Source organism: Magnolia sinica, chromosome 8, assembly GCF_029962835.1.
Source record: "Magnolia sinica isolate HGM2019 chromosome 8, MsV1, whole genome shotgun sequence".
Taxonomy (NCBI): domain Eukaryota; kingdom Viridiplantae; phylum Streptophyta; class Magnoliopsida; order Magnoliales; family Magnoliaceae; genus Magnolia; species Magnolia sinica.
The window spans coordinates 84340989-84362557 of NC_080580.1; the positions used below are offsets into that span (position 1 = coordinate 84340989).

At 40.4% G+C, this 21569-nt stretch overlaps 1 protein-coding gene across 1 annotated transcript; it reads left to right on the forward strand.

The window, feature by feature from the left end:
• Positions 1-7414: 7414 nt before the first annotated feature.
• On the forward strand, positions 7415-9852 carry LOC131253552 (peroxidase P7-like). Its single transcript, XM_058254585.1, has 4 exons — positions 7415-7649; positions 8156-8347; positions 8712-8877; positions 9253-9852. The coding sequence occupies exons 1-4, from the start codon at positions 7437-7439 to the stop codon at positions 9642-9644; spliced, it is 963 nt and encodes a 320-aa protein (XP_058110568.1). The 5' UTR covers positions 7415-7436; the 3' UTR covers positions 9645-9852.
• The last annotated feature ends 11717 nt before the right edge of the window (positions 9853-21569 follow it).

Genomic DNA, 21569 nt, shown 5'->3' on the forward strand with positions numbered 1-21569 from the left:
TCAGCTTTATCGGTCCACTGGAACGGTCTTTTTTTCATGCAATCTGTTATAGGCACGACTATGGTGCTAAAATCTCGCACAAATCGAAGATAGAAAGTCGCCAACCCGTGAAAACTCCTCACCTCATAAATGTTTGTCAGGATCGGCCATTCCCTAATAGCTCGCACCTTTTCATCGTCCACACGAATGCCTGTGGACGTTACAACAAATCCTAGAAACAACAGGCTGTCAGTTAAAAAACTACACTTCTTCAAGTTGAGGTACAACTTGTTAAGTTGTAGGACCTATAGCACCTGCCTGAGATGTTTCCTGTGCTCTGCCTCATCTTGACTATATATCAATATGTCATCAAAATATACTACCACAAATCGGCCAGTGAACGGTTTTAGAACTTGATTTATCAAACGCATGAAAGTACTTGGTGCGTTCGATAGGCCGAAGGGCATGACCAGCCACTCATACAACCCTTCCTTGGTCTTGAACGCCGTCTTCCACTCATCACCGGGTCAAATACGAATCTGATGGTACTCGCTCCTTAGATCTAGTTTAGAGAACACCTTGGCCCCTTCTAACATATCGAGCATGTCGTCCAACCGTGGTATTGGGAACCGATATTTGATGATAATTTTGTTGATTGCTCAGCTGTCGACACACACGTGCCGTCTCTTTTTGGCGTTAATAATGCTGGTACGGCACATGGGCTCATGCTCTCTCTCAAGAGACCCTTACGGATCAATTCCTCCACTTACCCCTGAGGTATCTCACACTCCTTCGGACTCATCCGATAATGAGGGCGATTGGGCAGGCTAGCCCCAGGGATGAGGTCTACGTGATGTTGGATGTCCCTCATGGGGGCAATCCATCAGGTAAATCCTCAGGCCAGACTTCTTTGAATTCGTTTAACAACAGTCTTAAACTTGGAGGGATGCTTGAGGGTTCCTCTTCCTCGCCCTTCACTACTATGGCGTATACCTCGCCGGTTTCCTTGGATTCCTCCATAAAATCTCGAATGGTCAAGAGGGAACTCCCCTCCACTTTAGAGGCTTCAGGGTGGTTCTCTGGTGCCATAAGGGCAAGGATTATTTTTCGACTATCCTTGACGAATACGTAAATATTATCTTGTCCCCTATGGGTCGCATCACGGTCCGACTGCCAAGGTCGACCGAGTAACATATGACAAGCTTCCATATCGACCACGTCACAAAGTATTTGATCCTTATAATTTTTGCCAATTGAAAACGAGATAGTGCATTGTTCAGTTACCTTAGTCTCATTCACCTTTTTTATCCAGCCGATTGAGTACGGGGAAGGATGTTTCATCGTTGGTAGCCGCAACTTGTCCACCATCACTCTCGAGATGATATTCTCGCTACTACCACTGTCTATGATCACATCACAGACCTTTCCATTGACGGTGCACCGAGTACGAAATATATTGTGTCGTTGTAGATGTAATTCCTTTCGTGGGGTATACGGTAATCGTCTCACAAATAGAAATTCACCACGATTCTCGCCCGTCATTTCATCACCACCTGCTATTTCTTCAGTGATTTGTTCATGTTCATCAAAGCGATGGTCTTCTTCTACGGCCTCATCTTCAGTGCCCCCTTCGTTTATAGTCAAGTGTGCTGTGGGACGTTGAGGACAAGTGTTTGATAAGTGGCCTGGTTGGCCACAGCGGTAACAATTGGTCGACCTTGGCCGAGCATAAGGATTTGGAATCCTACTCGGACCCGCTGTTGTGGGTGCTGCACGTTGAGGTCTGGATGAGCCGCTCCCCGTATCGCGGTTTGCGGTTGTAGGAAGTTGAGGTACTGAGTCTTTTCCTCGTGGCAGTACTAGATCCTGCGTGGGACCCGTCATGGGGGGTTGAGTTGAAGGATATGGACGAGTAGGAGCTCTTGCAAGTTGTGTTTCTGCCCTACCCGCCAATTGAACTACTTCATCCACGTAGTGATAAACGTGATAATCGGTCTTGAATTGTCGGTCGCAACCCACCTATAAATCGTGCCACCTTCTGTGACTCAGATTCAGACAGATCGTTTCGTGTAGCCAGCCGTTGGAATTCTTCAGTGTAATCTGTGACTGTTCGATTTTCTTGTCTGCAATTTTGATATTGCTGGAATAATATCTGCTCATAATCACTGGGGAGAAATTGAGATCGAAGAAGACGTCTCATCCGTGGCCATGATGAGATTGATGCCTTGTTCTGACGGGCTCGTGAGAGTTGTAATTGTTCTCATCATACAGAAGCACCAGATTTTAATTTAAACGCTATCAATTTTACCCTTTTATGATCTGGCATGTCCATGTAATCAAAATATCTCTCTATTTCGGCTAGCCAATCGAGGAAATCTTATATACGTAATAAACCATTAAAACTAGGAAGTTCAGCCTTACCTCAATAGTCTCTTTCAGCATGATCTAGATGATCACCTCCATGGATTGGTCATCGAGTAAAACCCTCATTAAGGTCCTCATCGCTAGAACTTGAATCATCTAGTGTAGCCCTATGGTTTGCCACTGGTAGTGCTCTACGAAAATCAGGGTTGCGTCGTACAGCAACCACGGGTGGTGGAGCCACCATAGGTGGTGGAGCAACCAAAGGTGGTGGAGCACCGCCTAGGGCTCGGGGCGGAAGTAATGCATCCGCAAGATGGAAAGCTTCCATTCTTTTCAAAAGATAACGAATCCCTGAATCACCATCCACAGGATTTTGATTCATACCTTCGTTGTTTGCCATCGGCCCGAGTGGAATCCTCGCTCTGATACTAATTGACGTAGGGATGAATGTGATGAGGATAACTACTCCGAATCCACGGAGCTTCTCTGGACTCCTCACAGAGACTTTTCGAATCCACGAGGAAAGAAAGCAGAAAATAGAAATAAATTCTAATAAATTCGAAATTGATTAATTGATTAATAAAAATGAGTTCACAACCCTTTAAATAGGGGTACCAAGCAATGTGAAAGAAATCAGAATCAAACTACAACTCAAACTCCTAGAATCCGCAATTTACTATAAATAGTAAACTTACTACTTATAGACGGTTGTAATGTCTACTGGTGCGCAAGGTTTTCGGCCAAAAATAGTAAGTGTCATATTTGGCTTCACCAAACTGTTCTCTTAATTATTCTAAGCTCTTTTCACGTTGGGCACAACTTCTAAAGCCTGACGGATGAAGAGTTATAATCAAACTAAAACTTACTATTTATAGTAAAAACGAAATTAAAATAGGAAAACGACCGTCGATCCAGGGATTTTTCACAATTTCGGGTTGCGCAACACAGCATAACTGGGTTGGTTGGCTAAAGCAGCTCGTTTACCCCAAAATCATATATTTTATGTTAGATAACTCATTTCGAATTGCAAGATACACCCGATCTACAGTCCGACGGTCCGGATCACTTCTGTCGTCGACTGGACCTTTTCTGATCCAGCTTGGCCATGTAACTGTCCGCGACCCGCTCTACATCAGAATATACTGAACAAGGGTGAAGGGACACTCATACCATAAATAGGTCAAATTCTATTCTTAGGATTTGCTCGGTCCCTTAGAAGATGGCGTATCAATATATCAAGGGTCTTTAACAACTCTAATGTTTATTTGCCATCTAACCTATTGATAAGGTTACATGGACCTAAATGAAGGCAAAACACAAATAACAGCTTGATCTAAAACTATAGTGGTCCCCAAGAAGTTTTTAATAGTGAGAATTCTCCATATTGTTTGGTGCACTTGAGATTTGGATCTACCTCATTTTTGGGACCGTGCCCAAAAATGAGATGGCAAAATGGATGAACAGTGTGGATATACAACACATACATCGATATGGCCCCACAGTTAGTGCCTCACCCACTAAGCTATTACCAATGCCTCACCTACTCCACCCTCATCCAATTATTGGTACGTGTACATGTAGTCAACATGGTGTTGGAAACTCTTCCAAAGGTATCATGCAATCAATTTTGGGGATATGGGGGCAGTTTCTTTGGTTGCGAAATAGAAGAAATACAGGCTTGATCAGCGATCCATAGCCTAACGATGTCTAGCTCTCCATCTTCTCTATGGCTATTCTGATATGTACTCACACATTGTTAGGTACTTCACAAATCACTAAGCAAGCCACACCATAGAAGAAAAAAAAAAAACCACCCAAAATCCTCCGGATTCATGAAGTAGCCTACATGGATCAACCTGATTTTGGGACACTCATAGTAGGATGACACTGCTGGACAGTTGGATGCCATGTACACATTATCGGGCCCCACAAAACATTCTTAAAATAATCTTTGTTCTACAAATGTTGTAGAGGATTTGGCCTCATCAAAGAGACTCTCTGACGCAGGAACGAACGTGATGAGATCGATCACCGTCTTCCTTAAGGATAACTACTCCGAATCCAAGGAGCTTCATAAATTCTATAAAATTTGTAATTTGATTGATTGATGAAATAAACAAGTTTCCAACCCTTTAAATATGGATACTAAGCAATGTGAGAAATTTCGAAATCAAACTACAACTAAAACTCTTGGAATTCGCGACTTACTATAAATAGTAAAATTTATATTTATAGTGTCTTATGTTGCTTAACCACGTTATTCTCCTAACTTTTTAAAATATTTTTTTTATGTAGGACACAACTCCTGAAGCCCAATGGATGAAGAGCTATAATCAACCTAAAACTTACTAAAAAGAAATAAACATGAAATTCGACCATGGAATCTCACAAATTCGGCGCGGGCAACCTGGCTATGCTGGGTTAGTTGGCTAAAGTAGCTCGTCCTACTCCAAAATCGTATATGGTAACTTAGTTATGCCTGTTTTAGAGTTCCAAGGGTCTGGATGACTTCTCTGGTCCATATTGGACATGAAAAGTGTCCGCGACCTGCTATACATCACTCTTACATGCATTGGCTTTGTCTGCTTAATGCCCAATCAATCACCAATCACCTGTTTATGAGCTGTAGTAAATAAAATCAATGATTAGGCTCATTTGATCAGGTAGATTTGGCTGTAATTGTAACTGGAAGTATATGCAACGGTCGATTGGTTGATCAGATTGTTAGGATTACACCAGTGGCTTAATTTTAGGATTCTGGCCCGTCCAAGGGGGCACAATCAATTTGGACGGTCTGGATTGATGGGTACGCCAATCATACGGCAGGTATGGGCTATATACTTAGGTTAGCTCAAACTAATATCTAACACGTGAAACCATGAGCTTTTTGGACGGGCACAATCAATTTAGACGGTCTGGATTGATGGGTACGCCAATCATACGGCAGGTATGGGCTATATACTTAGGTTAGCTCAAACTAATATCTAACACGTGAAACCATGAGCTTTTGAGAATCTTAATTCCGATATTAGAAAAAGCTCACCTGACTTAGACGGCAAACGATCCCACCGTGTCCCAACGTCTACGCGCTTTTCCATTTTTATTTTTGACCTTTTTTTAATTACCTTTCAGGTACACGTGTTGATGTGGGCACACATGTTTGAGGTCCTGACAAATCTCAATCTTACCAACCAGGAACACATGACATCATGGCCCAAAATTCATATAGGTCCACTCCATAATTAAAATATGAAAAACTCCACTTGACTCGCTGAGTCAACTCTAATAAACCAGATTTCATCGAGACTCTGAGAGAAACTCGATCTGGTCATGACTCAGTCAAAACTCCACTCAACTTGGCACAACTTAAGCATTATTTATACATGGGAAATGGTACGATTGAGGTCTACCTCATGCAAACTTCCCATGAGGTCGAGTTGTGTAGGCCCCACTGCGATGTGGGGCAAACATCTACCCCATCAGCTAGATGCATCATTCCATGGTGGGCCACGGGCTTAAAAATCAAGTCAATTCATGACTTGGGTGGGCCACACCACATACAACAGTTGAGAGGGGTTACCTCCCCGTTAAAACATTCATAATCATTTATTGGGCCCACTGAAATGTGGTTAACAAATCCAGCCCATCCATTGTGTGTGTCCCACTTGAATGAGGGTTAAGACCAAGTTTCAGCTACATCCAAAAGTTATGTGGGACCCTCCAAGTGCTTTTATATGTTGTAGGCATGTCATCACATGGTTCGATGGTATGGCCCACCTGAATTCCATATATATACGCAAATGCAAATGCAGGGTGTTGATGTTCCACCCAAATCATAGTGGGGCCCACACATACCATTACCCTTTATATATTATTTATATTTTTAAATATTTAATAATATTGAAAAAACCTAAAATGAAAATTTATTTAAGTTTCCTATAAACATTTCGTAGTTTAAACTGAGTCAACTCAACTCAACATGGGCTACTCATCAATTGGGCCATACATGTAGCTTGAATATGAACAATTGGACATTTTTCAAACCGTCCATTTTACTCAAACACCTGTGACCGACCTGATGAGGGGACCAATCCTATTTCGGGCGCGTGCATGTTCACAAAAGAATGGTCAGGATGTTGCCACCTCTCCCACTCGGTAATAAGGCGGTGACGGTATACGCGTTAAAGGCGGACTGCCTTTTTCAGACGAGGATTTGCACAATTGTAGACACAGCACAGGTCGTCTCGGGACTGACGGTGCCACCAGCCAGGTGGCTAGCGGTCGGTGCTATGTGGACCCCACCATGATGTATGTGTTTTATCCACTCCGTACATCCATTTTGAAATATAATTTTAGTAATTGACCCCAAAAATGAGATAGATCTAAATCTCAGGTGGACCACACCATGGGAAAACAGTAGTGATTGAATGTCTACCATTAAAAACCTCCTAGGGCCCACTATAATGGTTATTTGACATCTAAACTATTAATCAAGTCATACTGAGTGGGAAGAAGTTAAAAAATATATATCAGCTTGATCCAAAACTTTTGTGGCCCCAAGAAGTTTTTAATGGTGGGCGTTCAATCAACACTGTGCGGTCCACTTGAGATTTGAATCAACCTAATTTTTGGGGTCATACATGAAATGATATGGAAGAATGGGTGGACGGCATAGATGAAACACATACATCATGGTAGGGCCCACAGAGCACCGGCCAGGGGCAGTAGCCAATCCGTTTTCGGTCGTCGAGTCCTTCCATTTTGATAAAATCATTACCCCATTAGGTGGGCCCCACATTTGACAAACCTACAACACGTCACGCGTCTTCTTTTGGATGTAGACCCTATCAAAACAGACAGGAACGTTCGTGTTTTGCATTATTTCTATCAATCGCATTGTCAAACGTAAATGTGAACACCTTAGCAAGCACCTTAGATCCCATGCATTTGGGTCGTACAGGGTAGGTGAACTGCCGTTGCCAAACAATTTCGTCCCATGGTGGGTCCTACAAGTGATAAATTTCCAAAACCCTATATATAGGTACCATCACAACCATTCCTTACACGACCCACTCCTACTTCTAACACTAGCAATGGCTGCTTCTTTGTCCATGGCCTTTGCCAGCTTGTCCTTTCTTTTGTTCCTCTTGGGCAGTTCCATGGCCCAGCTCTCCACTAACTTCTACTCGCAATCATGTCCGTCTGTTTTCAGCACAGTGAAATCCACCGTCCAATCAGCAATCTCGAATGAGCGTCGGATGGGCGCCTCCCTCCTGCGCATGCACTTCCACGATTGCTTTGTCAATGTAATTTTTCTCAATCTACTCTTACACTCTATATAAGTTAATCTTAACATACAATGCGAAGTGTGGGACCCACAATGTTGTGCTCATGACATGCAATCTGTACATCACATGGAACCCCTCACGTTCTACTTGGTGCCTAAAAATCAGCTTGGTGCATGTGGCCCACCTGAGCTTTGAGATGTTAGGGGGCATCTGCTTGGTGGAATGAATGTCATATGCAAAACACTGCAGAAACCACACACAATCTAGAAAGTTTTTAATGGTGGGAGACTACATCCCAACAGTTCCTTGTGGTGTGGCCCACCTGACTTTTGGATCGACCTGATTTTTTGGGTGCCAAGGAGAACATGAGAGGTGTAAAAGAAGGACTAATTGGAGGTCACCCACACATCACAGTGGACCACACACATTGCATTTGTAGGTTAAGATTTATAGTGGATCCAGCCTCCACTCTATATATTCAACTTGTGCTACTTTTTTATGTTTTGTGACCCTTCCTGATCTAGGGTTGTGATGGGTCGATTCTCCTTGATGACACGTCGAGCTTCACCGGGGAGAAGAATGCCGCCCCGAATCGGAATTCAGTCCGGGGATTCAATGTGGTTGACAATATCAAATCTGCCGTTGAGAGTAGGTGCCCGGGGGTGGTGTCATGTGCCGACATTCTGGCGATTGCAGCACGGGATTCTGTGGTCACAGTAAGTACTGATTTGGCATGCCTACTGTTACATTTAGACTGCATTGATCAGCTTCAAGTAAAATGTTACACTTAGGCCATGTTTGGATGTACAAGTGAGTTGAATTGTGATCATTTTCCCTAGTATTCCTCTTGAAGAAGTAGCCATCAAATCGTGATAACGATTCTTTGGAGTCCAACTAGAAATAAATTTCTATTTGGAATAGAAGCATCAATATGAATTGAATGGAAATTACAATTTGGTTTATGAAATTCGATTCGATAATGCATCCAAACAGGCGCTTTGTGTTACACTTTGTGATTTGGGTTCTGTTGTACTAAATGACTATTTTGAGGAAATGTGACTCATGGGGGATGTGATGCAGCTAGGTGGGCCATCTTGGAATGTGAAGGTAGGAAGAAGGGATGCAAGGACAGCCAGCCAGGCAGCTGCCAACAGCAACATTCCCCCACCAACTTCTAACCTTAACAACCTCATCTCTAGCTTCCAAGCTCAAGGTCTCTCTGCTAGGGAGATGGTTGCTTTATCTGGTATGAATTCTCTCTCTCTCTCTCTCTCTCTCTCTCTCTCTCTCTCATCATGGGTGGTCCACAATATAATAATCCCATTGATTGAGTTAATGGCGCCAGAATTCAAACCACCATTTAGTGGGCATGATCATGGGTAGCCCACAATAACAATCAGGGACAATCTTCTCATTCGATCAATGTATGAATGTGGATGGATGAACGTTTTCAACATTGAAAATTCACTTGAGGCTATGATCACATGGTCAAGATCCTCCACTAAGTATCAATTTATTACCAGAGCTTGTTCACTTAGGGTCCACTTGATGGATGGTTTGTGATCATGACTACTATCACGTTACGATGGCCACTATAACACTCATCGATTGATCGAAACAGGTTCACATACCATCGGGCAAGCACGGTGCACCAACTTCCGAGCCCGCATATACAACGAGACCAACATCGACAGCTCATTCGCTAGTTCACGACAGTCAAACTGCCCAAGGGCCACTGGCTCAGGCGACAACAACCTGGCGCCGCTTGATCTCCAAACACCAACTGCCTTTGACAACAACTACTACAAGAACCTCATCAACCAGCGCGGCCTACTCCACTCCGATCAACAGCTATTCAACGGTGTATCTACCGACTCGCAGGTGAGATCATACAGTACCAACCCTAGCACATTCAATTCCGACTTCGCGGCGGCCATGATCAAGATGGGCGACATCAAGCCGCTCACAGGCTCCAATGGAGAGGTCAGGAGGAACTGTAGGAGGGTGAATTAAGAAAAGTTCCGTTCTCCGATCACAATAAATCTTGTTCATGTTTGGCTAAAAAAAAAATCAGATTGAGATGTTTCTTGGTTAGTATTAGCGTGTTTGGACAACGATTAAGATTCAATTTGTGTGTTCTATCAGCTGGGCTTGATTATTACGGATTAATCTTTCTTAGATGAATTTAGAATGCTAAATAGAAAAGTTTGGGTTTTTTCAATTTTAGTTTTTGGTGCATGGATACTCTAATTCTTCTTCCATCTTATTGGTTGTGGGCTCGGCTGAGTTGACTCAGCCGACTTTTTTAGTTGACTCGATTTAACCGGTTCCACCTGTTCCACCTGAAATATTATTGATATGGAAGAGGCTTTACAATGGCTGTTTTTATTTTAGAAAGAGGAGCACACCACCAAAAGTCATCAATAAAGGTGCTGTTTTGATCTGAACCGTTCATTGCAATAGACACCTCTTTGATAGACCACTTCCCAAAATCCAGATGCATTAGATGATCCTAACCTTCAATGATAGGCAAGTCAAAATGTGTATGTTTATTGTCCAAGATCATATCAAGCAGTAACCATCCAATTAATCGATGGTATTGTAATTTTTTTTCCTTGCTCCAAACTTATATTGTCCATCCAATATTTATTCAATCTTTTGAAAGTGGCTTATCCAAGAGATGAGTGCGACTTGGCTGTGACCCGAGAACCACCGCGTGGTTGCGATCCTGACCGCAGGGCCCACCTAGTATTAATTGTATATTCACACCGTCTATCACTTTTTTTCCAGATTATTTTAGTGCCTGAAAAAAATAAATATAAAAGCTTAAGGTGGACCACACAACTATAAGTGTTCATTGAACGCCCACCATTAAAAACTTTCTAGGGTTCATCGTAATGTTTATTAACGATCCAACTTTTTAACAAAGTTATAAAAACCTGGACGAAAGGCAAAAAAGAAATATCAGCTTAATCCAAAAGTTTTATGGTGCACAGAAGGTTTTTAATGACTAATAACCATTGTTTCTTGTGGTGTGGTCCACCCAAAATTTGTATTGCTTCAGGTTTTTGAACCATGCCTAAAATAAGCTGGAAAAACCAGTGGACGGCGTGGATATTATCGGCAGAGTCGCACCCAGCAGCCAAATCGTGTTCCCAAAAGATAGCTTTTCTAACGGCGGGTCCAATGGATGAGCACATTCATAAATGATTTTTCGTGGACTTGGTAATGAAATAAACGGACGCGCAGTGGTGCCGTACAACTTTCCCACCAATATGACACTTTTGTGTAAATCAGTACCATAAAAACGGTAGGCCCTATTGTGAAAATCACTCTCATCGAAAATCTAGCTGATCTAGTCAGTAGGTGGACCACATCTGTATATTAAGCCAGACCGTTGGTTGTCCATTTATCGCAACTGTGGCCCCATATATGCGAAGAACGGTGGGGACTATTGTTCTCACCGTACTGAAGTCCTGCACAGGTGGCGTGGTGACGGGAAAGATGGTACCGTACATCCTAGCCACCAATCTTACGAATGTTTTTGGACCCGGTTTGGCTAGTGATCCCAAGATCTGTGGGACCCACAACGATGTATTTATTTTATCCATGCCGTCCATCTATTTTGTCAGCTCATTTTAGATTATGAACTTAAAAATGAGGCAGATCCAATTCTCATGTGGACCACACCATAGTAAATAGTACGGATTGAATGAAAACTTTTTGGGGGCCACGTAAGTTTTGGATCAAACTGATATTTGAGTTTTACCTTAATCCAGGTCCATGTGATTTAATCAACAGTTTAGATGGAAAATAAATATTACAGTGAGCCGCCCTAGGAAGTTTTTAAAGGTGGGCATTCAATCAACATTGTTTTCCTGTTGTGAGGTCCACTGAAATTTGGATTTTCCTCATTTTGTGACGCTTGCCCTAAAATGAGCTGTAAAAATGGATGGACAGTGTGGATAAAACACATACATCATGGTGGGGCCCACAGAGCTTTGACACCAGCTAGCTGGCTGGTGTTGGGGTTACTAGCCACATTGCGTTCGATGTTTTTTCACCTGAATGTGGACCGTTGTGTATCTCTCTTGGTAACTATCAATTAGTAGGCCACAAATCTAAAGGTTATAGTCCTCCCATCGTTGAGAAAGTTTGGGGTATAGACCATTCAACGTTGGAAAACAGCCAATGGTCTGGATTCTTGATAACTGAACCATGGGCCACACATACCAGTAATTAAAACCATCGCCCTTATTTTAGTGGTCTAAATCAAATTTCAATTGGGCCAGGATGAGACAAGCCATGGGCTGTGACAAGGCCCATTCAATAACCAGCCCACCCTAAGAATATGATCATGAAAGCCCATGAAGCCGACATGGGGGGCTGAAAATAGCCAGGACCCGTGTGAAAAATTCAATATCTTGAATAAGCCTGGCCCAATTAGTTTAAAATCCAGGCCTGGACCAACCCTAGGCCTGCCTGTTTCCGGCCCAATGGGCCATCAATCATGCATTTTGACCATTGCATTCTTCGTAGTGTGGCCCAGTGATTGCATGTTTAAGAATGGCTGTCGTAGTGTTGGGTTTGGGCCGGGCCATGGCCTCCTTATCATTGGGCCTAGAATATGGGCCTCGGTGGGGCCATGACGGCTAGAAGCCCTTAAGTGTAACATGGTAGCCTGGCCCATGATTACAACTTAGCTTGGGCTAAAGATGAAAACGGACGGCTGATATTGGAACTTGAAGGACATCTGTGAATGATACCAAATTCTTCTTGGGCATCATAGATCCTCCTCAACTAGGTGTCCACGGAACACTCCCAGCCGTCTATTAATTTCGTGGGCCAAAATATCAAGCCCGGGTCGGCCATAGGCCTAAAGATGTGGCTCGAGTAGACTGTAACCCTAAGTCTGAGAGGTGACCATAACGTTTTGTGTTAGAACGTGAGGGAGCTGCAAAACTCAAGTGGGCCAGACCTGAGGAAATATCCAGCGTTGAAACCATTCTGTGGTCCATTTTGATTCTTATGGGCCATCAAATCCGTTCATAAGATGATTCTCACTGGGATGAAGGGAAAATAACAAATATAGGCCTGCTCCATAATTTTTGTGGCCCTAGGAATGTTTCCATGGTTGGCGTTCAAGCCTCACTGGTTCTTTTGGTGTGACCCACTAAACAGTTGGCTCCGCTTGCCTTTTGAGACAACATCCTACATTAGCACGGGTTGGTGCAATCGATGGACGGATTGGATATAAAAGAGACCTCGTGGTGGGCCCCATAGAGCTAAGGGTTAAAAGCCTAAGTCCTTTGTTTTGGGGTTAATTGAAATTGGGCTTAGTATCATGCAATAAATTCAGCTTACTTTAAAAAAATATAAAAAATTTAAGAAAAAAATATAATAATAATAATAATAATAATAATAATAATAATAAAAGAACTAATCTAAAGCAATTGTACCAAAGAACCCATTCTACCTGCTGAACATCTTAAAAAATAAGTATGGAGAATGATTTTGAAAGTTTTTTTTCGTATGTTTTCATTCAGTATATTGTGATGTACATATAAAGAGGGAATAACCTCAAAAAGGAAAATATATAATGAAAAAAATAAGAAAATTATATCAAATTTCAATAAACAAAAAATGAGAATATTTTTAATTTTATTTTTCATAACACTCCTCCTCAAGCTGGTGCATGGAGGTCCATAACACCCAACTTAGCAAGTAAAAGATAAACATGGTCTTGACCATGAGGTTTGGTAAAGATAACTTCAACTTGTTGATTGGAAGGCACGTATGAATTCTAGAGAAACCCGGATGATATCTTTTCACAAATAAAGTGACAATTAATTTCTATATGCTTAATCATTTCATAAAAAAATGAGATTGATGGTAATGTGAAGAGCCGATGGATTGTCGCAATAAAGCCACGTTGGAGGGGAATGTTGAATGCCAAGATCCCGAATTGATTTTTAAGCCAAGTGAGTTCACAAGTAGCTTTGGCAATGGCATGGTTCTTAGCCTTAGTAGATGAATGTGAAACAACAGTTTTTTCTTTCCTTATTTATTTATTTATTTTAATTTTTTTAAATATTTTCAAGAGATAGGGCTTTGTCTAAGTATTAAAAAGTAACCCATGGTAGATTGTTGGGTTTTAGGGGAATTGCTCAGGCTGAATCATAATAAGTTGATAATTGAAGAGAGCTATAGGCAGGTAGAAGGACACCCATGTTGGGGGAAGATTTGAGATACTGAAGCACATGAATGGTTGCATCATAATAAGGTTGTAGGAACTGTGCATGTATTGATTGAGAATGTTGATTGCATAAATATTATCGATGTGAGCGATAGTTAAGTAGATTATGCATTCAATGATTTGTTGGTACATAGTTGGGTATGGAGGAGTTGTACCTTGATCATTAGTCAAATACAAATTTTGTTCCATAAGAAAAAGAATGGACCCAGCACCAAGATGACTACTTTCCTTGAGAATATTAAGAGTGTGTGTGTGTATATATATATATTATTGAGAAAAATCCCTGTAGGAGAATGAGCCACCTCAATGCCCAAGAAGTATAATTTCAATGGGCCGAGATCGGTAATGTGAAACTTGGCGTGAAAGAAGTCCTTCGGTACAGTAATGGTAGATGGATTATTTCTTATTAGGAAAATATCATCAACATATACAAAAATTATTGTGAATAGTTTACCATTGGAACGGGTGAAAAGAGAATAGTCTACTAAGGATTGGTGATATTCAGCTTCTCGAAGTGCAGATGAAAACTTTACAAATTCTAAATTAATGCTTGTCGAATATTGTAAAGAGATTTATTAAGGAGGCGAACACAGTGCTCCCCTACTTCACAAAATTGGTAGGGAATTGTCATGTAGACTTATTCATAAAGATCTCTGTGGAGAAAAGCATTGTCGATGTCTAATTGGTGGATCAACCAATTATGAATAACAACTACAACCAAGAGACATTGCACCGTAATAACTTTGGCGATGCATTTTAAAAGTTATGCAATTCGTGTCGATGAGAAGTAAATGTATGGACATAACAAAAACATTCAAAAATCTAAATATGATCATAGGATGGTTTACTTTTAAAAAGTATTTCGTCAGATTGGGAGTGGAAATTGTAGCCACCCTAGCTTATGCTAACAAGCTAATCAAGTATCTACCATAAAACCTAAACCTAACCCTAAACCAAGCCCTAACCCCAGAAACCTAAGCCCTAGGAGCTTAAATCATAACGGCCTAAAACCTAGAAATCCCGACACTTGATTCACCGAGTGAACCCACTAAGTCAGCTCACCCATACGACTCACTGAGTCAACCCACTCGATCAACTCACCCAATCTACCCATCTAGTCAAACCCAATGTTAAAACAGGGCCAAAACCAAACTTTAAGGCCTAGGGAAAATCTAGAAGGGTGACAAATTGCTCTCCTGAAAACCGAAGCTCCTATATGCATGTGGGAGGCCTCATGCCAAAGCAGGAGGTATGAAGTGGCTACGGCAGCGCTTGCCATATGACACACCTCCGGTCTTAGTAGGAGGCCTCCTTTGTATGGATTTTTTTTTTTTTTTTTGGTGCGGGCTCCAATCTTGTAATAATGCGAATTGACTCCGGTACCCCTCCCTTACACCAAAATTATGATCCGCGTCATCCAATCCAACCATTAAGGGCCTGTTTGGGCATGTGACTTATGGTGTATTAGAAGAGTTTTGGAGGGATAGAATTGTCAAATTCCTCCTACCCTACCCCTCGCCTTGTTTGGGTGGCATCGTCTTTGGGACGTCTTCCGTCCTTTGATGGATCCACTGAGATATGGAGGGATTGCAAAATCCCTCCTTGGAATCATCGCCGGCTCTCTCATACTGCATCGAGCCCATCCCTCTACATTTCGCAGTCTCTCGTACGGACCATGGATGGGATTTATTAATCCCTCGCATCGGCAGGAGAGATAGCATGGTGGGAGAGATGGTATCTGATCGATTTTTTTTGCACGAATGCGATGTTATATATAGATGCGTGTTGGTCGTTGAGCTGATTGCGTGAAGAGGTGTTGCAAGGGCGAGCTGCTAAAGATTTGAAGCTGAGGTATGTTTTCTTCATCATGTGTGGGATTCTGTCTGTTTTTGTATGACAGAGGGTCAGATAGAAAATGTTGTGGTCCTTGATCTACGCCAATAAATCACCGGCCAACAGGACCTCTGAGATCATTGTCTCAGGGTTGCCTCATGCATTTTGGTTTTCCTCATCAGGCCCCAATAGGTGCATGTTGTAGGTGATCAGGATTCCAAGATGAAAATCTTTTATATGGCTCTCTCGCGCTAGTCAGTTGCTGTAACGATAATAACCACTTATTTTTGTGGTTTACATGGTAGAGGTCCTTGAGTCGGGACCTTGACGCTGTGGTGTGCTTATACTTTGCGGTCTAAGTACCTCCTATCAACCATCTTCATTGTTGAAAGTAAGTCATTGATTGATATTGTTCATACTATGTTTATATGTTTCTTGAGGTGTCTTATAAAATGGATGGTATTACAACTTTTATTTTCAATACTCGAGGTGTTAAAGTTTCAGATGCTGTTTCAGAAATAGATTCGTATAACATGCCATTTATGATTTAGAAAAATATTTCGATTCAGTTTACAGCTTTAATTTGCGTTCAGATTTTTTATTCGGTTTCAAATTGTTTACAAATTTGAAGAGTTTAATGTTTAGTAAAAATTCATAAAATTCAATCCTCCTGTTTGGCTTATTTGCATACTACTTTATAGGGCTTCTATGTTTGCTATATGTTACTCGTAGAAAATGATTTCGACTTGTAAACTGTCAGAACTATTCTTCCTAATGTGTTTCATGGCTATTGTTTTATAGCTTATGTTGGCTTCTTCTGTATTTTCATGCATCCACATATGCATTTTTTAGGATATATCTCTTCTTTCAAGTGATTCTGAAAGTGTAACTCATCCAGGTGGGACTCAGGTCATTGAGTCGGATTAAGGGCCAACAGGTGCCCTACCCAACCTCAAGAGGACCAATCCCAGGCTCTCAACCAAAAGTTTTGAGAACTTTCACGTTCAGTAATAAATAATGGAGGCTAATAAGAAAGGTGCAGCACTTACTAGGATTTCTACAAACAGAAATTTTGGATGGCTTTGGTGGGTAGGTAATTTTGGTGAACCTCTGCCCAGATCTTATGATTGATTTGCTTATTCAGTTCCAGTAACTGGAAGACTGGATGCATGGATCCTTTAAATTTATATACATGCAGATTCTGATCAGAGATCACTTACAGTTTAACTATTAGTCACAATGTCATGCAAGACTTGGATACAACTTTAAACTGGAGTGACTCTGTGATCGTGATTGATGTATGTTCTGCATTCAGTTTCACTTGCTGACATCTTTGGATGGAGTCTGCATTTTAATTACATAAATGTACAGTTTCAATCTATTGTAAGTTTCAGTTCAGTAAGGACAGGAAAGTTGAGGGAAACTGTTCGATTTTTCTCTATTTTGGTGAATCAATCTTCTGTAATCCTGTATCTTCAGATTGAGATTTACTTTCTGAGAGATTTTGAGTGGTGTGTGCATTTTATTTAAAAACATGTACGTTTTGAATCTGGTGCATGCATGATTCAGTAGGGACAGACAATGAGTTTGAAACTGTTGGATTTTCTAATAAGTTAGTTAATCTATGTTCTATAGTACTGTATGTACAGATTCAAATTTAGTTTCTGAGAGATTTTGATGCAGTCTGCATTGTAATTAAATACACATACAGTTTGATTCTAGTGTAGGTTTTAGTGTATGCCCTTCCAAACAATAGCATTCATTTTAAAAAAATAAGAATGTTTAAGAAAAAGTATCTGTTTCAGCAGCAAGTTACTGCTATCTCAGCTTTTGTCTTGCCAATTTTTCCTAATGGTTGACATCCAATCACTACTTTGAGTGTGTATGGTGTAATCTACCTAAGATACGAAAATCTTTCAATTGTCAAACACATGAAGTTATTGGAAATAAACCACATACATCGGACTTGTTGGATTTGTTTAACTGTTAAAACCATTCTCCCTGATGATCAATTGGTTATCATTCTATACCTTCTGATTGTGAAGTTCTGACTGATGTATAACTGATCCCAGAACAGATTCATGGACCTTCTACAAAGCATGCATCTCTGTTTATCTTATGCACCCTAGTTTCATCTGAAACAATACCTACTTTTGGAGCCTCAATAGGGAACACATCTGTGCTTGGCTTATGCACTTTAGCATCATCTGAAGGGGGAAAAAAGAACATTTAGTGTTACACATAAAATAGTGTCACATAAACGTGCATAACTTACAGTTGAGATAGAAATTGAAATTAAGCTAATATAAATATTAGAGGCTTTTCTGTCCATTATAATAAAGAAAGAATGGATAGTTCTAGAAGCAGGCTGGGTCATCAGAGAGGAAGAAAGCAAGTTCCACCAAGTTCCAGGTATAGGAAGTCCATTGACAACAGAGTATCATGACAACTGAGTATCATGAACACCATTCACTAGTTAGTGAAATCTCACAGATACTACATTTTATGTGCCAAAATATGCACAATATCAGTTCCAATAAACACACCATACCCAACAATGATTTCCCCCAGAAAAACGACACAAGTACTAACACTTATATGGCACCCTAGAATAGCATAATAACATCCACAGTGTACCTAGGAATGGAAAGTTTATGTAGCAGACCTAAAAAATGTTGTCAAAAGGGATTTTATATAGTAACATCGTATGATGAGGCTGAGATTTTTCATTTCAGGCTTTCAGCTCAGTTGATTTAATAGCTCTCAGATCATTTTTTTAGGCATTAGAAGTATTTGGTGGTCAGATTTGATAACCCAGTTATCAGTCATGTTATAAGACAAGGTTAAACAGAGATGCAGGCTCTATAGAAGGTCCAAAAAAATCCCTGTTTCAGAGTTCAAATTCATGGAACAGGCATTTGTGATGGTGTTTGGTTTCATTTCTCAAAATTTGCTTTCAGTTCCATTTAGTTATATTTTAATCCAATTTTAATTTAGGCGAGGTTCAGAAAATTCACATGAAATTAGACACTACTTTGAGCTGCCAAACAGATTTGTGTGTATGACTTCAACAGGTTTCGATGGCATTTCAACATAATACTTGGACACTACAATTTCAGCTGAGGGTTGACATTCAATCACAACTTTGAATGTGTATGATGTAATCCACCTGAGATACTTAAATCTTTTAACTGTCAAACACATGAAGTTAGTGGATATATAAAACACATACATCAGACCTGTTGGATTTGTTTAACTATTAAAACTATTCTCCCTATTGCTCAATTGTATATCATTCTATACCTTCTGATTGTTTGTTCTGAGTGATGTATACGTGATCCCGGAACAGAAAGACATTGTTTAATAAAAAGTTACTGTTTGAACAGCAACTAATTACTATCTAGTAGCCCTGACTGCTACCTTTGCCTTTCTGTTTCATGGTTTCCTTTTTCAATAAATTTTTGTTATCATTCAAAGAAAAAAAAGAGGGTTGTTTCAGAAGAAGATTCATGGACCAGGCATTTGTGATGGTGTTTGGTTTCATTTTCCAAAATCTGCCTTCAGTTCCATTTGGTTATATTTCAAAATTATTATGTAACAGGCGATGTTCAGGAATCCACCTGAATTTAAGATATGATTTGAGCTACCAAACAGATTTGTGTGATCATCTACAACATGTTTATATAGTATATAAATATAATACTTGGACCCACAAGTTTTTGTATGGTTGACATTCAATCTCTATATTGATTTAGTATAGTGTAATCCACCTGAGTTTATCCAAAATTGCTTTGAGCTGTCAAACACATGACGTTAGTGGATGTATAACACATACATTAGACATGGATGATAAGCTCCACAGACGTCATCATAGGGGCAATTTCATCTACTTTAAGTTTTAGTTACTATTTCAGAAAAAAGATTCATAGAACAGGCATCTGTGATTCAGATTAATTTGGTTTCAGTTAAAAGTTTGAATCTGCATTCAGTTTCATTTCGATTACATGTACTCAGTTTAATTTGAAGACAACTGTTTCAATATCGGACATAATCTGAGGGATACCATGTTGAGTAATAAATTGCTGGATTTGTGTGATTGGTGTTTGGTTTTTTTACATCCTACTTTATAAGCAACATCTTCTTCCTATCGACTAGCAAGTGTATTTGCTGTATGTTACTCCAAAAAAATAATATTGGACCATCTTTAACTGTTAAAACTATTCCCCCTAATGGTCAATTGGCTATTAGTCTATTCCTTTTGATTGTTATGTTCTGTATTCATGTGGATCCATATATGCTTGTAAATGATGCATTTACAACAAGAAAGTTATGAATGAACGTGCAACTCAGGACCATGGATCGCTTAGCCTGCATTCAGTTTCACACACACACACACACACACACATAAATACAATATTGTATTTATGTGTGTGTGTGTGTGTGTTCTGTTTTCATGTTCACTTTCCATCATAAAAAACCTATGAGGTATACACGATTTACTCATTTTTCAGTAAATAATTTTTCAATTCACACTATATATTTGAACAACGTTTTCATTAAACTCTATGGGACCACCTAGAGGTTTACGTGCTTAACTAGAAGTTTGACTTATGCATTTTAAAGGTGATCATATAGTATCCTGTATCCGCAAGTGTAGGTGAGGTTTAGGAGATGGATAGCGACGATGAAGAAGAAATAGCCGAGACTGTTGTGGTCCAAGCTGTGGCCGTATGCATCACTGATGTTGGGGAATTTTGTCATCACTATATGGTAAGAGAATCGGCGCATCATGGGGATGATGAGCGGGCAAGGTTTATCAACTCAATCATTCGTGTAAGTGACAGTGACTATTTTATGCAGTTGAGGATGAAACGGTAAGGTTTCTTCTTATTATGTAATGTACTGTGTGAGAGAACATACCTACGCGATACTCGTCGCGTTAGTCTTGAGGAGCAACTAGTCATCTTCCTTCATACCATTGGACATAACGTGCGTAATCATGTGATAGGACACAAATTTATACGTTTAGGTAAAACCGTAAGTCATCGCTTTCATCATGTCCTAGATGCGATAGTGTCCTTGTACCCTGATTTTGTTAAGTAAGCCGGTATTGACACCCCCTCGGAGATTCAATCGAATCTTTACTGGCAAACTTATTTTCAGGTACCATTTTCGGCGTGGGATACCCTTTTCCGTTTTGATTTTGAAATAAGTTAATATTTGTCATATTATCTTATAAGTGAAATTCGATATAATGTCGGATAAGATTGTGTTGGTGCAATAGACGGGACGCATATTTCCGCTCATGTGGAATCATTCCAACACCCAAGCTTTCGCAATAGGAAGGGTATCGTGTCTTAGAATGTACTTACTGATTGTTCGTTTAACATGACATTCTTATACGTGCGAGTTGGATGGGAGGGTTCCGCTTCAGATGCACGGGTCCTACATAACTCTTTAACTCGAAGTGATGATCCACTAATTGTACCAAATGGTAATTGTTTATTCATAAATACCTGACAATATTCTTCACCGTAACATCATTCTCAACACACTAACCCCCAAAACCATAACTCTTACATAATGTAGGAAAATATTTGGTCGTCGATACGGGATATGCTCACTCACTTGGGTTCATGGCGCCTTACCGTAGTGTTCGATACCACCTGCACGAATATCGAATTGGGAGAGCACCCAAGAATAAGGAGTTATCCAATTAACGACACGCACAATTGTGAAATGCTGTTGAACATTGTTTTGGTGTAATGAAGGGGAGATTTCCTATTTTGAAGACAACTGCGAAATTTAAAACACAGGTCAAGATTGTAATACCTTATTGTGTACTACAT